This window comes from Polypterus senegalus, chromosome 10 (genome assembly GCF_016835505.1).
Source record: "Polypterus senegalus isolate Bchr_013 chromosome 10, ASM1683550v1, whole genome shotgun sequence".
In the NCBI taxonomy this organism is placed as follows: Eukaryota; Metazoa; Chordata; class Cladistia; order Polypteriformes; family Polypteridae; genus Polypterus; species Polypterus senegalus.
In genome coordinates, this window is record NC_053163.1 from 147,784,742 (window position 1) to 147,805,071 (window position 20,330).

General features: G+C 44.2%; 1 protein-coding gene across 1 annotated transcript in view; it reads left to right on the top strand.

Annotated features, from left to right (window-relative positions):
- The first annotated feature begins 337 nt into the window (after positions 1–337).
- The window catches only part of LOC120538274 (growth hormone receptor-like), a 44,315-nt gene continuing 24,322 nt past the window's right edge, over positions 338–20,330 (top strand). The window contains exons 1-4 of the mRNA XM_039767736.1: positions 338–382; positions 3,759–3,857; positions 12,969–13,098; positions 17,835–18,007. Coding sequence (XP_039623670.1) covers positions 3,785–3,857; positions 12,969–13,098; positions 17,835–18,007 — 376 coding nt within the window. The 5' untranslated portion in view covers positions 338–382; positions 3,759–3,784. The remainder of the gene's footprint in view (positions 383–3,758; positions 3,858–12,968; positions 13,099–17,834; positions 18,008–20,330) is intronic.

Consider the following 20,330-nt stretch of genomic DNA (forward strand, 5'->3'; position numbering starts at 1 on the left):
CAAAAACATTTCATTTTTAGCACTTATTAGTTTTTTACTGTTTATTATTATTATTATTATTATTATTATTACTTGTCTGATAAGCAGTATTAAGACAGATTCCACTCATGTAATCATCCACTTATTTATGTCGCTTCTTTTCGTTGACCTCAGTGCCTAGACCACCGAATGCTGAATTTTAGGTTGTGGATTAAAAACAGGACTCGAATTCCTCCCCGCCACACCCCACAAACTCCCCCACCGCCCCGGCTAACGGGAAAGCTCAACAAAGACAAGAAGGAGACGCGCCGGTCGAGTAGAAGGCGGGTCACGTGAACGCGCATCTGTATTCGCCGTGCACGCGCGAGCAAGTCTGCGCTCGGGGAGGACGACGTGAGAACAGGTGAGTGCGTCGTGGGGTGCGCTTCTGCTATCAAAACACATATTTTATACGGGTGTGTTAACTTCGACTGCATTTGAGTGTTTAATGCCGATTGGTGTTTAGTGTAACCGTGCCGCTTTCTTCATGGTGCTGTTCAGGGGGAAGGCGATCCGGAAGGTAAGGCGAGGTGAGCGCCGTGCACTTCGGCGGAGCTTTTACTCTTCTCAGATATCCTTCTGTCCGTACGTGAACTCATGCACACGTTTAAACTCCCGGCCAGCAGATCGCGATTACAAGAAGCAAGGCGACTAAGTTTTTTTTTTTACAAGTCATCATCGGTCAGTTAGCCTCTCGTTTTCTGACGGGGTGCTCCAGCAGCGCAATAATTCATAACAGACGCCTGTTGAACGATTCAAGTTTCATTCGGTTCTTTTCATATTGCATATTTGGCTGGGTTTAGGGGCGTCATGCTTACACACACACACACACACACACACACACACACACACTAGACTGAGAAGTGACCAGTGGGCAGATTTACAGCGCCCCTTCAAATTCAGCGGTTTTAGCTATGGCGCATATTTAAAGGACTAACGGACCTGAGAAGCGCTGATCTGCGATCAATAGACGTGGGAAAGAAAGAAAGAAAAAAAAAAAAAGAAAGAAAGAAAGAATTGAATTTTAAATTGGACTTTACAAATCGATACCCAATAAATCAATTACAATATCGAAATTAAAGCAAACAAAGAAAAACCCAAAAAGACAACAATACGTAATTCATATGTCAAAAGAACAATCAATTCACTATCTTCAAGTTTACAGATCGCCTCACGAACACACTGGAATTCACGCTTGCAGTCACTCTGAAGAATTGATATTCCAAATACACCCCAGCTTTTACAAGTTCATGAAATATTCTGATCACGTCACGTTGTTTATTTGACTTCACTTTCTCTTTTCTGGATTTATAAATATCCACCTTGTCCTGTCCGATGAGGAAATGACCAATCTGACATTCATCTCGATTATTTAAGAAAGAAAGAAACTCTTTATAACAATGTTCAATATGAAATGTAATATATAAGACAAAGAACAAAAGTTATTTATAATAGTACTCAGTTTGAAAGGCGCTGTATACTGTAAAATATAGAAGCGCTTTACTATAATACGCGATGTGAAAATAACACTATATAAGAAAGAAGCAACACTCAATATAAGATGTACTATAAAAAAGAAAGAAAAAGAAAGAAAGAGTGAGTCTTATTATGTGTTGTATTTATTATCTCATGCGACCTGCAAAAACGTCCCAACTAAGCAGGGGTGCAAATAGCGGGGATGCAGACGTTGTGCTGCCTGGGTGCCCTTAAAGACCCTCGCTCATGTGGACCACAGCTGTCCCCCAGTCGCGGCGGACTGTCTACAGTGGTCTGCTTTTCAAGGGGGGTAACAACCCGACACACTTCCCCCTACCCCCCCAGGATACGGCCGTGGCGGATTAAAGTAATTCGTGTTGTCTTTATTGGGCCGGCCGTAAATTCATTGCTGGCTAAGGAACATCGCTACGCTGTAAATAATAATAATAATAATAATAATAATAATAATAATAATAATGAAGAAAAAATCAGTAAAAAACATTACATTAATGGAATATTTTCACTGCAAAAACTGTAATAAAATAAACGGTTCAAATAATGATCTTGAATAAATACATTTAAATGTACGTTTAACCAGTGTTTTAGCTGTCAGCATTAATTAATTGTTTAATTGTGCAAAACTATTTGTTGCGGGCCATAAACTCACAAAGGCACATAATTCTTATTTGCATAAAGTTAGTTCATTTGCATAAGGGAACGCCCCTTTGCTGCAAAGCTGCAGATTCTTCCTTATTACCTCCCCCCCACACACATTTTTGCACTGTGAGAAACAAAAAAATAATGACGGCTATTAAAATACGTAATCCTTCAGTGTGTTTTGAATTTTGTTTTCTTTTATTTTGGTTTATGCAGATTTATGTTCAAAATACTGGCAAAGCTGTGGTACTCCTTACACTCCTAATAAAGAAAGGTGCCAAAGCGGTTGGTTCTTCATAGTGATGCCATAGGATGCCTTCTTCCAATTGTTCCATCCACGCTGCGCTCTATGGGTTATCTCTGTATGCAATTCTCCATTTTGGGCTACCACTTGACCCATGATATTTGAACTTCTCCACTCTTTTCAGTGGCCCACCCTTCAGGCTAACTTCTGAATTCTGATCATCATTAAACCTCAGATATGCGGTTTTCTTTCTATTTATCTTCAACCCTCTCTTGTCTTCCATTCTTTCAACTTCCTCTCCATTTCGTCTTTTCTGGTGTTACACAGCGCAATGTTGACTCAATACGGAAGTGAAAACGGCACACGAATCAATGGAACGTTTATGAATGGGTGCAAAGGTTTAAAAGGGGAAGAACAAGGCTTGGTCGACCATCAACAATGAGCACACAAGCCCACCTTAACATGGCGAATGCCTTCGTCACACCGACGGATTACGTTGTCCATTGTTGCTGCACATTTGAATATCAGCAATGGATGAGCACAGGCCATAGTGCCTGATGACTTGGGCTACACCATACATTTGCCCAAGATGGGCACCCAAACAGCTTACTGGTCTGCACTGAGCCAACATCCTTCAGTTTATCCTGACAGGCGTCACTAACCCCGGCCCAAAAAATCCCACCATGGCACGTTGGTCAATAATGGTGCAATCCCGCAGTGGAGCGTTTGTGTCGATCTCACCTTGGCTTCAATCATACTAACAGCAGAGCACTGCGCTATGCGTGTTCATATTACCCATAAGCCATTGTGAACGGGTTGTATTGCGTCAGCTTCTACCCATTGCAGTTAATTTTCAAATTGCCTTTACTTTGAATCAAAAAGTAAAGGCAATTTAAAAATTAACTGCAATGGGTAGAAGCTGACGCAATACAACACGTTCACAATGGCTTATGGGTAATTTGAACACGCATAGCGCACCCTAATAGTTATCGACTGCCTTCATTTTATGGAGACAAACCATACGCTGACAGCTTTTTTAATGGTTAATTGATGAGCTGTCAGTCATTTTAAATGGGCGGGGCCATACAATCTGGCACACCCCCTTGAAAGCAGCGTGTCGCGCCCCTGAAGCTGGACTGTGCTCTCTGCTGCTGTCATATATATTTTATATTTTGTGTTGAAAAGCACCTTACAGCTATATGTGTTGTGAAAGGCGCTATACAGAAGAAGCAATTTTAACGGATTGATCGTCGATGTTCCTCTGATTTAAATACGCCCCCATTCATCTGTTGCTTCTTCCAGATGTCCATATGTGATGTTCACACGGTTTTCCTCCTAATTTTTTTGTATGTCATTTTTTTAGGATCTGCTCCTGAGTTGCTCAGCTCCATGGGTGTGTCACTCTGTCTTGCAGCAGCTGTGCTTACAGCTGTGGGTCACCAATGTGGGTCCAGTAACTCCAGTAAGTAACTTTCCACAACCTTATTTATTTATTAAACATCAATAATTATCTTATAGTTCACCTCAGGATCTCATCTTTGCTTTGTAAAAGTCTATTAATGGTGGGCTACGTGAATGCTGCTGTGCAGAAGTCTGCCAGTTTGGTCTGCACCTCTGGGCTCAGGTCTCCTTCGGTAGTCCAAGATGGAATTCTTTAGATGGTGGTGCCTTTCAACTCCTGTGGCCGACAGGGGGCGCCACTGAGCCCCAATTTTCAAGGGAGGGCGACAACTCGACACACCTCCACCCACTAAAAACGGTTGTGGTGGCTTAAAGTAATTTGATTTGTGCTGTCTTTATGGGGCCGGCCGTAAATTAATTGCTGGCTAAGGAACATCACATTACGTTAATGGTATATTTTCACTGTAAAAACTGTAATAAAATAAACAGTTCAAATAATGATCTTAAATAAATACATTTAAATATACATTTAGTCAGTGTTTTAGCTGTCAGCATTAATTAAACTATTTGTTGCGGGGCCGTAAACTCACAAAGGCACAGAATTCTCATTTGCATAAAGTTAGTTCATTTGCATAAGGGAACGCCCCCTTTGCTGCAAAGCTGCAGAGTCTTCCTTACCTCTGGGCTCAGGTTTCCTTCGGTAGTCCAAGATGGAATTCTTTAGATGGCGGTGCCTTTTAACTGCTGTGGCCGACAGAGGGAGCCACTGAGCCCCAAACCCTGGATACAACTGACACACAGACACACACAGTCACGGGTTCAAAACAGAAGCTTCTGTTATAACAATACATCACAAAAGGTTTCAAGTACAGTTTCAAGCACAAGTTCAAGTCAGAAGCCCTTCGGCACAGATGTGACGTTGCCCCAGTGCCAAGAACTACCTCTGTGTTCTACCGAAATGGAATTGCAGCCCCCAATGAAGAACTGAACAACGACTGCACTGTTTAATTGGATTCTCTTTGTCAGTATTTGACAAATATAATGCGAATTAGGAGCAAAAGTTAAATACAGTAATCCCTGCTCGATCATCGGGGTTGCGTTCCAGAACCCCCCGCGATAGGTGAAAATCCGCAAAGTAGAAACCATATGTTTGTTTGGTTATTTTTATATATTTTAAGCCCTTAGAAACTCTCCCACATTGTTTATAAATATTCTCCGCACAGTTATACAGTAAACCCTCGTTTATCATGGTTAATCCGCTCCAGACAGATAAATGAATTTCCACAAAGTAGTATTCTTTATTTATAAATTGAATATTTTCGTACTGCGGTGGGTTGGCACCCTGCCCGGGATTGGTTCCTGCCTTGTGCCCTGTGTTGGCTGGGATTGGCTCCAGCAGACCCCCATGACCCTGTGTTCGGATTTGGCGGGTTGGAAAATGGATGGATGGATATTTTCGCAGTTAGAGCATAGAAAACCTGTTTATGACCTTCTAAATACGTTTTTTAACATTATTAGAGCCCTCTAGACATAAAATAACACCCTTTAGTCAAAAGTTTAAACTGTGCTTCATGATAAGACAGAGATGACAGTTCCATCTCACAATTAAAAGAATGCAAACATATCTTCCTCTTCACAGGAGTCCACGTCAGGAGGAGAGAATATCAGAGAGAGAGAGAGAAAAGCAAACAATCAAAAATCAATACATGCTGTTGGGCTTTTAAGTATGCAAAGCACCACCCTGGCAAAGCAGCCGCAAGAAAGGGAGCAATGTGAAGGTAGTCTTTCAGCATTTTTTAGAGGAGCGTTTGTATTCTCTAGGCCAGTGTGCGAACAGCCCCTCTGCTCACACCCCATTCCGTCAGGCAGAGAGAGTGAGAGAGACAGAGAAAAGCAAACAATCAAAAATCAATACGGGCTGTTAGAGCTTTGAAGTGTGCGAAGCACCGCACGGGAAGCATATCGTATATCATTGAGGAGTTTTAGTTAATACGTAATCCATGCTCTGATTGGGTAGCTTCTCAGCCATCTGCCAATAGCGTCCCTTGCATGAAATCAACTGGGCAAACAAACTGAGGAAGCATGTACCATAAATTAAAAGACCCATTGTCCGCAGAAATCCGCGAACCAGCGAAAAATCCATGATATATATTTAGATATGCTTACATTTAAAATCCGCGTTGGAGTGAAGCCGTGAAAGTCGAAGCGCAATATAGCGAGGGATCACTGTATATCCCTTCTTTTGAACCATACTTCTCTTGTGGGGGAAATCCTGCCAAAAAACCCCAGACAGTAATACAAAGGGCCACGCAGAATAAAGATTTATTCTTAACGAATATGATCTGAACTAACATGAAACTGCGTGGCGCACAAAAGGGCAAAAAGGAGTTGCCAGCAAAGACAATCCCAGGTTAACCACTACAGTTTCCCAAGGTAAGGCAGAAAAACAGAGCAGAAGGTCAGCAATCCAGAAAACACAATAAGCATAAACCGAGACACAAAAGACATTCAGATACTCCCTAGTGCAGTCGAATGAACGGCCAGGAACTGTGGGAAACCCTTACCTTTAGAGGGCTTACAGCAGTCCCTGACAGTGATGGGCCGATAGTCCCCTCACAAAACACAAAGTAAAGATGCTGTTGCACAGACAAAAGCGAATATGAAGAACAATGTAAATAAACATAAATACAAAACATTCGGACATGAGTGCCAGTAGGCTTTGTACCCTAGGAAGCAAGTTACCTGAACTATTCTCTAACATTTCAGTAATTATTTATCGCTCTGATGCTGACCTTTCTGATCATAAAACAGGTCATTAAGATAGCAATTGATGAGAAGAATTCATAATACATTGCAGAATTACGGTATTTCTAGAGCGCCTCTTTCTCTTGCTTGATTTGGCTCAAAAACTAATCAGCACATCATCATCTCATAACAGGCTTTAAGTTTCGAGTTTGGTATTTTTCCATTCAGTCATTTTAGCTTGAGACCGTCCTCAAGAAACTGAGACACATACACACAATGAGATAGAACGGGGCTGTCAGCCTGCCTCAAACCCCAACACGAACACACACAGAGTCCCAGAGTCAAGTAAAGAATGGATTACTAACCCAAAATACCTCTTCCAAGTGACACAAGTACAGAATCTCTCCCTTCACATCACCTCTCCAGAATTCCCCCCTCCAGCTGAGTGTTGCTGTCCTCCCAGCTCTGACTTGCCTGGATAAAGGTGTGCGGTCCCTTTTTGTGAGGACCCGGGAGTACTTCTGGGTCATATGGAGGTCCCATGAATTGGGGAGCACATCTCCCTGCAGCTCGCACGGAGCCTAGCAGAGCTGTGCTGCCAAACTACAACTCCCAGCATTCCCTGCTGGTCCCTGAGTGGGTGTCGATATGTATGGCTGCTGTCATCTAATCCCTCAGAAACTCAGAGACAGTCTTTCCCTGTTCTCTTCTTTCCTTATGGCCAGGGAGGTTACTAAGCCTATGTCTGGTCGGGATGCCTGTTCATTTATTTGGGGCTTCCCACCCAGGTAAGGAACTCTCACTTCTGTTTGGGATGTACAGTGCATCCGGAAAGTATTCACAGCACATCACTTTTTCCACATTTTGTTATGTTACAGCCTTATTCCAAAATGGATTAAATTCATTTTTTTCCTCAGAATTCTACACACAACACCCCATAATGACAACGTGAAAAAAGTTTACTTGAGGTTTTTGCAAATTTATTAAAAATAAAAAAACTGAGAAATCCCATATACATAAGTATTCACAGCCTTTGCTCAATACTTTGTCGATGCACCTTTGGCAGCAATTCCAGCCTCAAGTCTTTTTGAATATGATGCCACAAGCTTGGCACACCTATCCTTGGCCAGTTTCGCCCATTCCTCTTAGCAGCACCTCTCAAGCTCCATCAGGTTGGATGGGAAGCGTCGGTGCACAGCCATTTTAAGATCTCTCCAGAGATGTTCAATCAGATTCAAGTCTGGGCTCTGGCTGGGCCACTCAAGGACATTCACAGAGTTGTCCTGAAGCCACTCCTTTGATATCTTGGCTGTGTGCTTAGGGTTGTTGTCCTGCTGAAAGATGAACCGTCACCCCAGTCTGAGGTCAAGAGCGCTCTGGAGCAGGTTTTCATCCAGGATGTCTCTGTACATTGCTGCAGTCATCTTTCCATTTATCCTGACTAGTCTCCCAGTTCCTGCCCCCCACAGCATGATGCTGCCACCACCCTACTTCACTGTAGGGATGGTATTGGCCTGGTGATGAGCGGTGCTTGGTTTCCTCCAAACGTGACGCCTGGCATTCACACCAAAGAGATCAATCTTAGTCTCATCAGACCAGAGAATTTTGTTTCTCATGGTCTAAGAGTCCTTCAGGTGTCTTTTGACAAACTCCAGGCGGGCTGCCATGTGCCTTTTACTAAGGAGTGGCTTCCGTCTGGCCACTCTACCATACAGGCCTGATTGGTGGATTGCTGCAGAGATGGTTGTCCTTCTAGAAGGTTCTCCTCTCTCCACAGAGGACCTCTGGAGCTCTGACAGAGTGACCATCGGGTTCTTGGTCACCTCCCTGACTAAGGCCCTTCTCCCCCGATCACTCAGTTTAAATGGCTGGCCAGCTCTAGGAAGAGTCCTGGTCGTTTCGAACTTCTTCCACTAACGGATGATGGAGGCCACTGTGCTCATTGGGACCTTCAAAGCAGCAGAAATTTTTCTGTAACCTTCCCCAGATTTGTGCCTCGAGACAATCCTGTCTCTGAGGTCTACAGACAATTCCTTTGACTTCATGCTTGGTTTGTGCTCTGACATGAACTGTCAACTGTGGGACCTTCTATAGACAGGTGTGTGCCTTTCCAAATCATGTCCAGTCAACTGAATTTACCACAGGTGGACTCCAATGAAGCTGCAGAAACATCTCAAGGATGATCAGGGAAACAGGATGCACCTGAGCTCAATTTGGAGCTTCATGGCAAAGGCTGTGAATACTTATGTACATGTGCTTTCTAATTTTTTTTATTTTTAATAAATTTGCAAAAATCTCAAGTAAACGTTTTTCACATTGTCATTATGGGGTGTTGTGTGTAGAATTCTGAGGAAAAAAATGAATTTAATCCATTTTGGAATAAGGCTGTAACATAACAAAATGTGGAAAAAGTGATGCGCTGTGAATACTTTTCGGATGCACTGTATGTCCACCCATTAGAGCCATCTCCTTTCTTCTCCTGGCTGGGATGCCTTTACATTCCCTCGGGGCCGCCCGTCTGAGTAAGGGATCTTCCCGTTTCCTGGAAAGGATACCCGTTCATCCCGTGTGCCACTTACAACACACACAGACAGACACGCACCCATCATCGAGATCTTGATGTTTTCGGTACCAGGGGACTCTACAACATTGGGATCTGTCGAAAACCAGAGACTGAATTTTTGACAAGTCTGAAGGCTTTCGCTTCCCCCTAAAGACGATATTTTATGGTGGGGGAGTGCGCAAAGCAAAAAGAATCCAAAGAAGACGTAAAAGGATATGGACCCCAACCAGGGCAGGAACTGGCTGAAACATAACAGTTTTAGGTCTCCCTTAAGAACTTCACCCATATGTTAAGTTGTGTACATAATGTGTTAGGCTTGCCTTATATCATATTCCTCCATTCTTCTTCTGATAGTCCTGACCTGTTAGTCCAGAAGTTTAGTAGTGGCCGGTGCGCTCATCCCCATCTGCAGGTACTTACAAACCACACTTAGGGGAATACTGGAGTGTGGACGCCCCTGTCGATGATGATCTACATAATCGTTTACTGCAGCTCTACTGGGCATTAGTTCTTGAATGTGTTGTGACAAGAACGACACTTAAACATTCATAAAGGTTTGGTGAAGCCACTTTTATAATTTCCTCTGGCTGCCAAAAGGCTTTTAGTAGAACAGAGAATTGTTTGCTCGACTGAGTCCAAAATTGAACTGATGACTACAGACAAAATGGTGGCTTTAAAGTCAGTGGAGGAAATGACATAATCAGAGCTGGGACCAGAAGTGACATCATCAGAGGCGGGGCTAGAAACAGCAGTGACGTCATCCGAGGCGCTGGAACCCTGTGGGATTTCCCGAGAATGGTCTGCAAGGGATCAAGAGAGACAGTTAGTGCACCCCGCCACCCCCTGGTCGGACGTGGGATTGCCATTATTCAAGCCCTTTGGTTGACTCCTATTCGCACGTGTGTGACGGTGTTCTAAGGGCCGGTTTATACTTCATGTTCAGAATGCATCACACATCATGGCTGCCACGCATTCCCAGCGTTCATTTGATGCATCCTCTCAGCACTTCCTCAGAAATTAACATGACGCGTGTGCGAGTTGCAGTTCAAAAAAAAAAGTTGGCTGCAGTGTGATAAAAGTCAGAACGTGACGTCAGGGCCTCTGTTTACTATCAGCATGTGACAGAAAGCTGCTTTGAGGGTCCTACAGGATCAATGAGCCTGCTTCGATGTTTGATGAATGGTTCGATGTGGTGAAGCAAAATGCCGACATACAAATGCAACCGTGGTGCTTTTATATTCAAGCGTCACATATTCCCGATCGTAATGACACGATACATTTTAAAAGTCTCACATACCATCTTCTGTGCTGGCTTCACAACAACATCAGAATGTTCAGCAGCATATTTGAGCCAAAGAGAAAAAAATTAAGGACATGGTGAAAAGGCTTAGGGTGGCAGGGTGGCGCAGTTCGCTTCCCAGGTCCTCCCTGCGTGGAGTTTGCATGTCCTCCCCGTGTCTGCGTGGGTTTCCTCCGGTGCTCGGTTTCCTCCCACAGTCCAAAGACATGCAGGTTAGGTGCATTGGCGATCCTAGATACCTAGTGTGTGCTTTGTGTGTGTGTGCCCTGCGGTGGGCTGGTGCCCTGCCCGGGGTTTGTTTCCTGCCTTGTGCCCTGTGTTGGCTGGGATTGGCTTCAGCAGACCCCCGTGACCCTGTAGTTAGGATATAGCGGGCTGGATGATGGATGGATGGATGAAAAGGCTTAAATCTCAAAATGTCCACTTCAACCTCGTAGTTTATTTTATCATTAAAGTAGAGCGTCGTAAACATCATCTTAAAACCGACCCAGTTGTTAATCGCTACGCACTTCTGGGGCTCCCTCCTGACCTGACAGCAGCGGCAGGCAGCGATCGCCACACAGAACTCGTTACATTTATGATATTCCAGCTCTCTGCACATTTACAATCCTTAGATTTCTACTTGATATCACTTTCATGATGAAATGCATTAAGGCATGTATGCTACATTTTACAGATTAGTCGTTAACTTCATTTAAATAATGAACACTGTTAATAATTAAACATATGAGGGCGGCACAGTGGTGGAGGGGTAGCGCTGCTGTCTCGTAGGGAGTCACATCACTGGTGTTCCCTGCCTGCAGTTTTCACATTTTCCTGGTGGGTTTCCATCGTGTGCTCTGGTTTCCTTCCAAAGATATGAACGTTTGGGGGTTTGGTGATGCTAAAACGACTCTTGTGTACGTGTGTGTGTGTGTGCTTGTGTTTAGCTTGCGATGAGCTAAAGGGAGTTTGTTTCTGTCTCGCGGCCAATGCTTGCTGAAATGGGGGCATCCCTGGATTGATTGATTAATGGATGGAATCATTAAACATCCATCCTTTTCAGAGATATTGTGGCAAGGTGTCCTCGCAACTTAATGGGTGTTTCAGGCAATTCACAACACAGTGAAGCCAAACCTGTTCTCACCGTGATGACATCTCGCACTGCCACCTGGTGGAATCTTCCAGATTTACGTAAAGTACTCATGCAAGTATAAACCGTACAACGCTTGTGTAGCAGTAGCGTCCACTGGAGCATGTGTCGCGTCACGTGAAGTATAAACCCGGCTTTAGGATGCTACTGTAGCACTGCTGCTGTCTTTTCCTGTTGCCACGTCTCTTACACCAGCCCTTAACCTGCAACCCATCAACACGAAAGAGAATGAAATTGTCATTTACATCACTAGCTTCCACCTGTTCAAGAGACGGCAGATCCCCTGCGTTACCCCTGGTAATACACTCACCCAACTATTGATGCCCCTTTCCAAACTTCTTGATGCTGATTGGTCATTTGATTACATTGGCATAATTAACGCGTGATCTTGTATCGAAATGCAATACAAGCAGAGCGGCCACCAAGCGAAATGCACTACGTCTGCTTTTCTTTTACTTGTAACACATGATCAATGGACATGAATTGTATTTTAGAGCGATACAAAAATTATGTACCACTATGAAAAGCAATCGATGAATGGTTGATGTGTTTTGAATTATGACTCGCAGCAAAATGAAATGCACCTCGTGCATATGTGCTACGTTGCAATGTAGTTAACACGTTGGATTGCATTTAATTTTGGCACAGATAACCTTCCATACTTTAGTTCAGTTCAATTTACTTTTATATAACATCACAGATCATCTCTGTGAAATTTTCCGTCCATTCATTTCCTTATCCAGTTAAGGATCACAGGCTCGGATGGCCTTCTGCACGATCTAAGCTGGGCTACAAGCCCCATAAGCTACAAGCAGCCATAAATTCATTGAGACGTGTGAAAAAATATTTGTTCCTTGTGTTTTAAAGGAATTTCCAGGTCACTAAACTGGCCGATCAAGTCCTCTTTAATCCCGTTACCGTTAAACCCTGACCCTAGTCACGTATATGCTGTGCTCCCCGAGGAGGGCGGCTATTGAAATCACGTTTGGGGCAGCACTGGAGAGCTTAATAAGGGCTTTCGGAATGTAAAGCACATGAAGGAGAGACCTGCGTCAAGGTGCAAACCGAGCCCAGATGGGGTGCCAACCTATGGCAGTGTCCCTTCATGTGCACAGTAGCACTTGACTTCAAAAAAAGAGCATTACCACCACCATCAGAGGGAATGAGGGGAGTAGTACCCCCATACTGCTCTGTTGTGAACCAACAAATCCTTTTCTTTCACACAACACGCATGTTGGTTTTCGTTCATATTATAGCACAGCACCTGGGTGTAACCATGATTTAGTCCTTAAATGTATATAGCACCTTTCAGGTGAGAATACGGTTCAAAACGAGAAGCAAACAAAGTCAAAGTGAGATCATTCAAAGAAATGGTATTAGTGGTATCCACATTAAGAATGGAGTTTCAGGCCTAGCATTTTGTTTCTTACAGGTCAAGATGGGAGGCCATTCTTCACAGGCTGCCGTTCTCCACAGCAAGAGACCTTCACGTGCTGGTGGGACACCGGATACTATGGGAATCTTAGTGGGACCCCAGCCTTCAAGGTCTTCTACTCGAAATCGTGAGTGAATCTTGATGGCAATGAGCTAGAAATCTCATAATTAGGTACCGAGAGCCACAGAACAAAGAGACTGCAAAGTTCCATCAATCCCCGCCCCCAGAAACCCCCAAACAAATGAGATAAATGGATGTGTGGATGGAGCTTTGATCCTGACATAAAGATGACTGTCAGAGCAGCTCACACAAAAGTGGCAGGTGTCTCTTTGACCTTTTTGATGAGGTGGCTAAAAGAACTTTGGAATTTAGTTTGTAAAAATTACCACTCAAAAACACAAGTAAGGCATTGGGGGTCAGTGAACCAAGAGAGTCGGGGTCTATTGATGATTACAGTTGTGTGTCCAAGAAGTTGCTTAATGATTTTTCTTCGTGCTTATCAGAGATCGGTTCTGAGCACTTTCTTATTTGCAATGGTGATGGACAGGTTGACAGACGAGATTAGACAGGAGTCCACATGGACTGTGATGTTTGCTGATGATATTGTGATCTGTAGCGGGAATAACAACCCATCTACTTTTTATTATCATTGAGTAGGGAGCTGGATGAGCTTACCCCAAACACACAGAGACCCTGGAGAGGTGGAGATCTGCTCTAGAGAGAACAGGAATGAAGGTCAGTAGGATCACCACAACAGAATACATGTGTGTGAATGAGAGGGAGGTCAGTGGAATGGTGAGGACACAAGGAGTAGAGTCGGTGAAGGTGGATGAGTTTAAATACTTGGGATCAACAGTACAGAGTAATGGGGATTGTGGAAGAGAAGGGTGAAAAAGAGAGTGCAGGCAGGGTGGAGTGGGTAGAGAACAGTGTCAGGAGTAATTTGTGACAGACGGGTATCAGCAAGAGTGGAAGGGAAGGTCTACAGGACAGTAGTGAGACCAGCTATGTTATATGGGCTGGAGACGATGGCACTGACCAGAAAGCAGGTGACAGAGTTAAAGATGCTAAGATTTGCATTGGGTGTGACGAGGATGGACAGGATTAGAAATGAGGACATTAGAGGGTCAGCTCAAGTTGGATGGTTGGGAGACAAAGTCAGAGAGGCGAGATTGTGTTGGTTTGGACATGTGCAGACGAGAGATGCTGGGTATATTGGGAGAAGGATGTTAAGGATAGAGCTGTCAGGCAAGGGGAAGAGAGGAAGGCCTAAGCAAAGATTTCTGGATGTGGTGAGAGGCGACATGCAGGTGATGGGTGTGACAGAACAAGATGCAGAGGACATAAAGATATGGAAGAAGATGATCTGCTGTGGCAACCCCTAACGGGAGCAGCCGAAAGAAGAAGAAGAAGACAGTGCTCTTGCAGTACCATCGCCACTGATAAACAGGCAAATAACTACAATAATAATCACTAATAAATCACAATACTCCTCCACACCTCCCAGCAAGCTCTGTCCTCTACCTCCCAACTCCGGCTCTCTTGCTGGGTCTCCACCAGTCCTTCATATTGTCATCGACCCGGAAATGCTTCTGTCCTTCAATCCACGTGACTCATCAGCAGTTCCGGGTCAGATGGAGAACTGTAATTTTCTTCAGCCCGGAAGTATATACAGTTGAGGCCAAAATTATTAGCCCCCCTGGAATCATGGAACATTTTCCTAAACTTCTTCCCAAAGTTTGCAACATTGACGAAACTTGATATAATCAAACATCCACCAGTGCTATTTACTAGCTTTTGATACATTTTGTAATATAAAATATATTTTTAGTCTTGCTTTATATCAAATATAGTAAAAATGGGGTGGTCAAAAATATTAGCCCCATGTTAATGTTTGCTTTCAAAACACGCCTACACTAATTAACCAATCAGCTTTGAAACCACACCTGTGCAATCGATTGGCTTCCTAACAACACTCAATCAGCATAAAAAGACTCCCAAGGAACAGGGCTCTTGAACACATGAGAGGCACTACTGTTACTGACCATGCCAAAGACAAAGGACAGCAGTCTGGAGCTCAGAAAGAAGATAGTAGAGGCTCATGATAAGGGGCAAGGCTACACTGCCATTTCCAAGCGATTCACACTGTCTAGAACTGCTGTATGTTGCATCATTGCCAAGTACAAGGAGACAAACCTGGCCGTGGCCGTAAGCTCAAGATTTCAAGAACTCTGGAGAGAAAAATAGTTAGAGATGTCAGCAAGGAACCCCGGACATCTGCCAAGATGATTGTTGCTGACCTGGCCTCTTCTGGAGTTGATGTTTCAAGGAACACAGTTGTGAGGGCTCTTCACCGTGGTGGGCTTCACGGCCATCGTCCCAGAAGAACCCCTTTACTCAAAGAGCGGCACATCACAGCCCGACTGAGGTTTGCCCGTGAACATTTGAAATGTAAAGATAATTTTTGGAAGTCTGTGCTTTGGTCTGATGAGACTAAAATGGAAATGTTTGGGCACATGGATGTTGCTTATGTTTGGCGAAGAAAGGGACAGGCCTTCAACCCTAGGAACACAGTTGCCACAGTTAAACATGGTGGTGGGAGCATCATGCTGTGGGGCTGTTTTGCAGCCTCAGGCACAGGGAGCCTTGTTCGGGTGCATGGCATCATGAAAAAAGAAAATGATGTTGACATTCTGAACTTTTGACCCCGTCACTTTGTCACTTGTTTATAAAACTCTTGGTGGATTCAAGTGTGAAAATGTGTGCACACTGAACACAAGCGAGAAAATGTGCAAGTTAATAAAATCTAATTTTATTTACTTTACGCTTATAAGTCACAATCGACTTGTAAATGAGTACGTGAATGCACCTCAAACTCCGCCTTGCAACATCCATATATGGTGCATGCTAATCAGCCTCATGCATATGCAATGGTGGTGCTGCAGAACTACATTGGCTGGTAGAGCAGCCTGCCATCTGACTTATGGAGACCCCGCCCCCAGCATTCAAAAGTATCAGGCTGCACTCCGCCACTGAGAGCACAAGGTCATGTGCAGCTTATAGCGCCTCTCCTCTGTGTTCTGGGGGGTCGAGAAGGGCATAAGGCGCCAGCGACTGAGCAGGTTGTTTCTATCGCCTGGCACATGTAATGATATTATTGCTGTTACAATGAATAGTACAGGCAGGGAGGAACACTCGGGGTTTACCTAGGGGCATCATAACAGCATCATAGACCCCCAGGTAAAATAGTGCACTGGGAAAAAACAGAAGCATACATACGCACTGGAAACATTGTGGGTCCCCATGCTTCTGGAGCCCCCAGCCCAGTGCCCATTGTGCCCATACATTAAGACAGCCCTGCGTTTATCCAGCTACCTTACCAGCAAGCCATTCACCTCGCACAGCTCCATCATGGGCTGACCCAGGCCACTGAGCCACGACTTTTGTCGGTCTCATCTTGTCATCACAGATGACTTGTGCTTTAATGGACTGTCATTGCTCACAATTAACAAAAGCAGCGTCATTCTAGCTAGGAGCCCTTACTGCAATGTGAGTGTAGTCAAGTGCTCTGATTACGTTACAAGAGCAAACTGAATTTTTATGGTGGTAAAACCCTGTTATGTTTTATGTATGTACAACCACACCATACGATAACTGGATGTAGCATCCCGCTGGTCAGTTACATGAACACTTACATACTTACTGCTGTCACCTCGTCCGGTCAATACACTAGCGGCAGGACTGGGTCTTGGTTTTGACTTTGCTTTCCTATGACTCAAGAGTGTCACCTTGTCATATTGTTCTTGGTAGCTCTGGTTAAAGTCTGATCTCCTAGATCTGCGCTACATGCCTGATCTGCGGAAAAAAAAACAACAAACCACCATCAGAAATCTCATCCTCTTCTTTATACTCTTAATTATGTAGACCTTAACAGAAAGCCCCAAATCCCAGACTCTTACCACACTGTCAGGGCTGATTGCTGCTGCAGTTCATCACGTCCCCCTTTCTTTTACATTCTATAATCCCAATCAATTCAGTTAAACACCACAACAGGCAGGAGAAAACGTTACACACTTACAAATTCATGCGTTATAGTTAGTACATTTTATAACTAGTGCCACAGTCAAAAACAAATTGAATGTGGCTTGGCGAACCGTACAACCTACAGCACATAAACTTGTAGTTACACTCGAGTCTCTCGGGTCAGCACACGTCTACTCTGCTCTCTTCAGGTCTTCATCTGGTCTGCTCTCCTCTTAACCAACTCCTCATCTGACTTTATACAGCGCTCTTCTCAGTGGCCATTGTTCACAGCCACATCTGCTGGAGTCTAAATCTAAAACTCGTCTCTCATCCTGCAAGGGGATGGCTCATAAAATCAAAAGTGTCCCTGCACTCCCTCTGCAACAACTGGCTTATTCCACTTCTGTGCACTTTAAAAATAGAGATAATTAATTAAACATGCATATTGTTAGACATTTATCTATCTATCTATCTATCTATCTATCTATCTATCTATCTATCTATCTATCTATCTATCTATCTATCTATCTATCTATCTATCTATCTATCTATCTATCTATCTATCTATCTTTTCTCTGTCTGTCTGTCTGTCTAAAAGGATAAGCGTCTGCGTATCTGTGTGTAAAAGAGCATCACACCATTGTAATCCACTCAATGACTTCAAACCAGTTTCCAATAATCTCCATACATCTCCGTGTTTTCACTGAACTTGATGAGAAGCTAATTCGGTGGGGTTTACTCATCACTGAGGTTACTGTTTTAAGAGAAAAAGAAGAAGAAGCGATAAAGCAAAGAGTGACATCCATAGCTTTTAAATATTTCTTTACTTATGTTTGCCAGTGGATGCCAGGAGCTGATGTTGTGCCCAGATTACGTCACCTCTGGAGAAGACAGCTGCTACTTTAATGAGACCTACACGTCGGTCTGGACCTGGTACTGCCTCAAGATTCAGGTGGACACAGAGCAGGGCTCCATCACTTCTGAGCCGTACTACTTCAATTTTCTTGACATTTGTGAGTATCCAAATGATTGGCCATGCAGTTTTCAGCTTTATATCCATTAATGATAATAAAATAACACAAGAAGGTTAAAATAAGAGGGTGGTGGGAATGTTAAGCAAAGTATCTGGGCACGTCATCCTGGCAAGCTTTGTAAAGCTTTTTTATTGAGAGAGTGGAGAAGTTTAGTAATTGGATACCCAGAGGGGTCAAATGAGGTCACCAACATCTTCCCATATATATATTGTGAAGACAGAAAACTCAGAGAAACACATAAAGGTTTGGGACCTCGTCCCGTGTACTGAAGGTCATAAGGAGTTTATCTTGTAGCAGTGACAAAGACTTCCATCAGACAACATCTGAAGTGTTACAGAGGATTTTTATAAGGGACGGGCCGGAAATGACAGAGATGATTGAAATATAATGGCTGAACCAGAGGGAACAAGGTGGGATGAGGGCGGAAGTGATGTCATCTGGTGGGCGCCGGAAGTGAGATCAAGGAGTGACTTTGTATCTTTGATTCTCGGAAGAGGACTAAGTGGTGGATGGATTTTTACTGGAGTTCCGAAAGGTACGTCTTCTAAACTTTGTTTTTCCTGGAGAACAAGAGAGAGAGGCATTAGCGCTAAACATCAAATCCCCCTGGTTATTGGCCCGTTGGCTGTCCACTACTCGTGCGTGTGTGACAATACGTATATATATTAAAATTAATTAAAAAAAAAACTAATTCTGACCAAGCAGAAGGTAGGTACGCTCTAACGTCAAACGTTGGCACTGTATATCTGATCGTGTTCAGCTCTCCTCCACATGGGGAGAAAAGCACGTGGCCGTAATATCTCTGGCAATCAGTAGATACCCTCTAAAACACACGGAGCTCTGATCTCTCTCTCAAAAACATCAAACGTTACTCCTTAACAATCTCTAGATGATGATGTCTGCTGAACAAATAGGTACCGCTAGCTAAGCGGAGGCAACACGTGGCGAGAGGCAGAGTGACTTGCACTGAGGCAGGCGTGTGAGTGAGGAGGGCCCCGCCAGGCTCCCTACTCCTGAAACTGCAACAATCTATATATATAATTCAGAAAGTCCATGGCAAGCAAGACACACGTAAGTCATGGTAAGCAAGACGCACGCAAAACAGAGCCGCGCCCACTAACAATTCACTAAGCGGCCGACCATGGCATGCAAGACAGACCATAGGGTATGCACGACGGAGCCCCGTCCACGAACAATTCGAGTGAGAGTGAAAGCATATGCCAAGAATGTTTTCATTAATCAAGACACAGACAGGCGGGCGCGAGAGACACACATGTATAAAGGGGAGAGAGACACACACACACAGGGGCGAGAGAGACACACACACACACATAGGCAGGCGTGTGCGAGAGAGACTCGCACACACACACACACACATGCACGCCAAGTCATGGCAAGCAAGACGCACGCAAGACAGAGCCTCGCCAACTAACAATTCACTAAGCGGCCGACCATGGCATGCAAGACAGACCATGGGGTATGCACGACAGAGCCCCGTCCACCAACAATTCGAGTGAGAGTGAAAGCAAATGCCAAGAATGTTTTCATTAATCAAGACACACACACAGGCGGGCGCGAGACACACATGTATAAAGGCGGGCGAGAGAGACACACACACACAGGCGGGCACGAGAGAGAGACACACACACACAGGTGTGTGCGAGAGAGACTCGCACACACACACACACACATGCACGCCAAGTCATGGCAAGCAAGACGCACGCAAGACAGAGCCTCGCCAACTAACAATTCACTAAGCGGCCGACCATGGCATGCAAGACAGACCATGGGGTATGCACGACAGAGCCCCGTCCACCAACAATTCGAGTGAGAGTGAAAGCAAATGCCAAGAATGTTTTCATTAATTAAGACACACACAGGCCCGCGAGAGAGACAGAAACACACACACACACACACACACACACAGATAGACTTGAGACATTGATAATTATGCGGCGTAGCTAGTACTATGTATATCTCTATATATATAAAATCCTACATCTGTCTGTCTGCTTTTCACGAGAGAACTACTTAACGGATTTAGATTGGGTTTTTTTCTAGAATTTGCTTGAGCATTCTGGTTGATTCTGCGACTTCTCTCATCACGCTGTTTATCATAGTTCACTTGAGGCAATGATTTATTTGCAGAAATCCTAGAGAGAAGCTGTGGGCTGAGGGGAGGGAGAAGTGTGATGTCAGGAGTAGGGATCTGGGTGAGGCGCTCCTTACTTGCGCGTCAGCTTCCATTCAAGTCGCTCTACCTCTCGCCACATGTTGGGAGTATACCTTGCCTCCGTTTAGC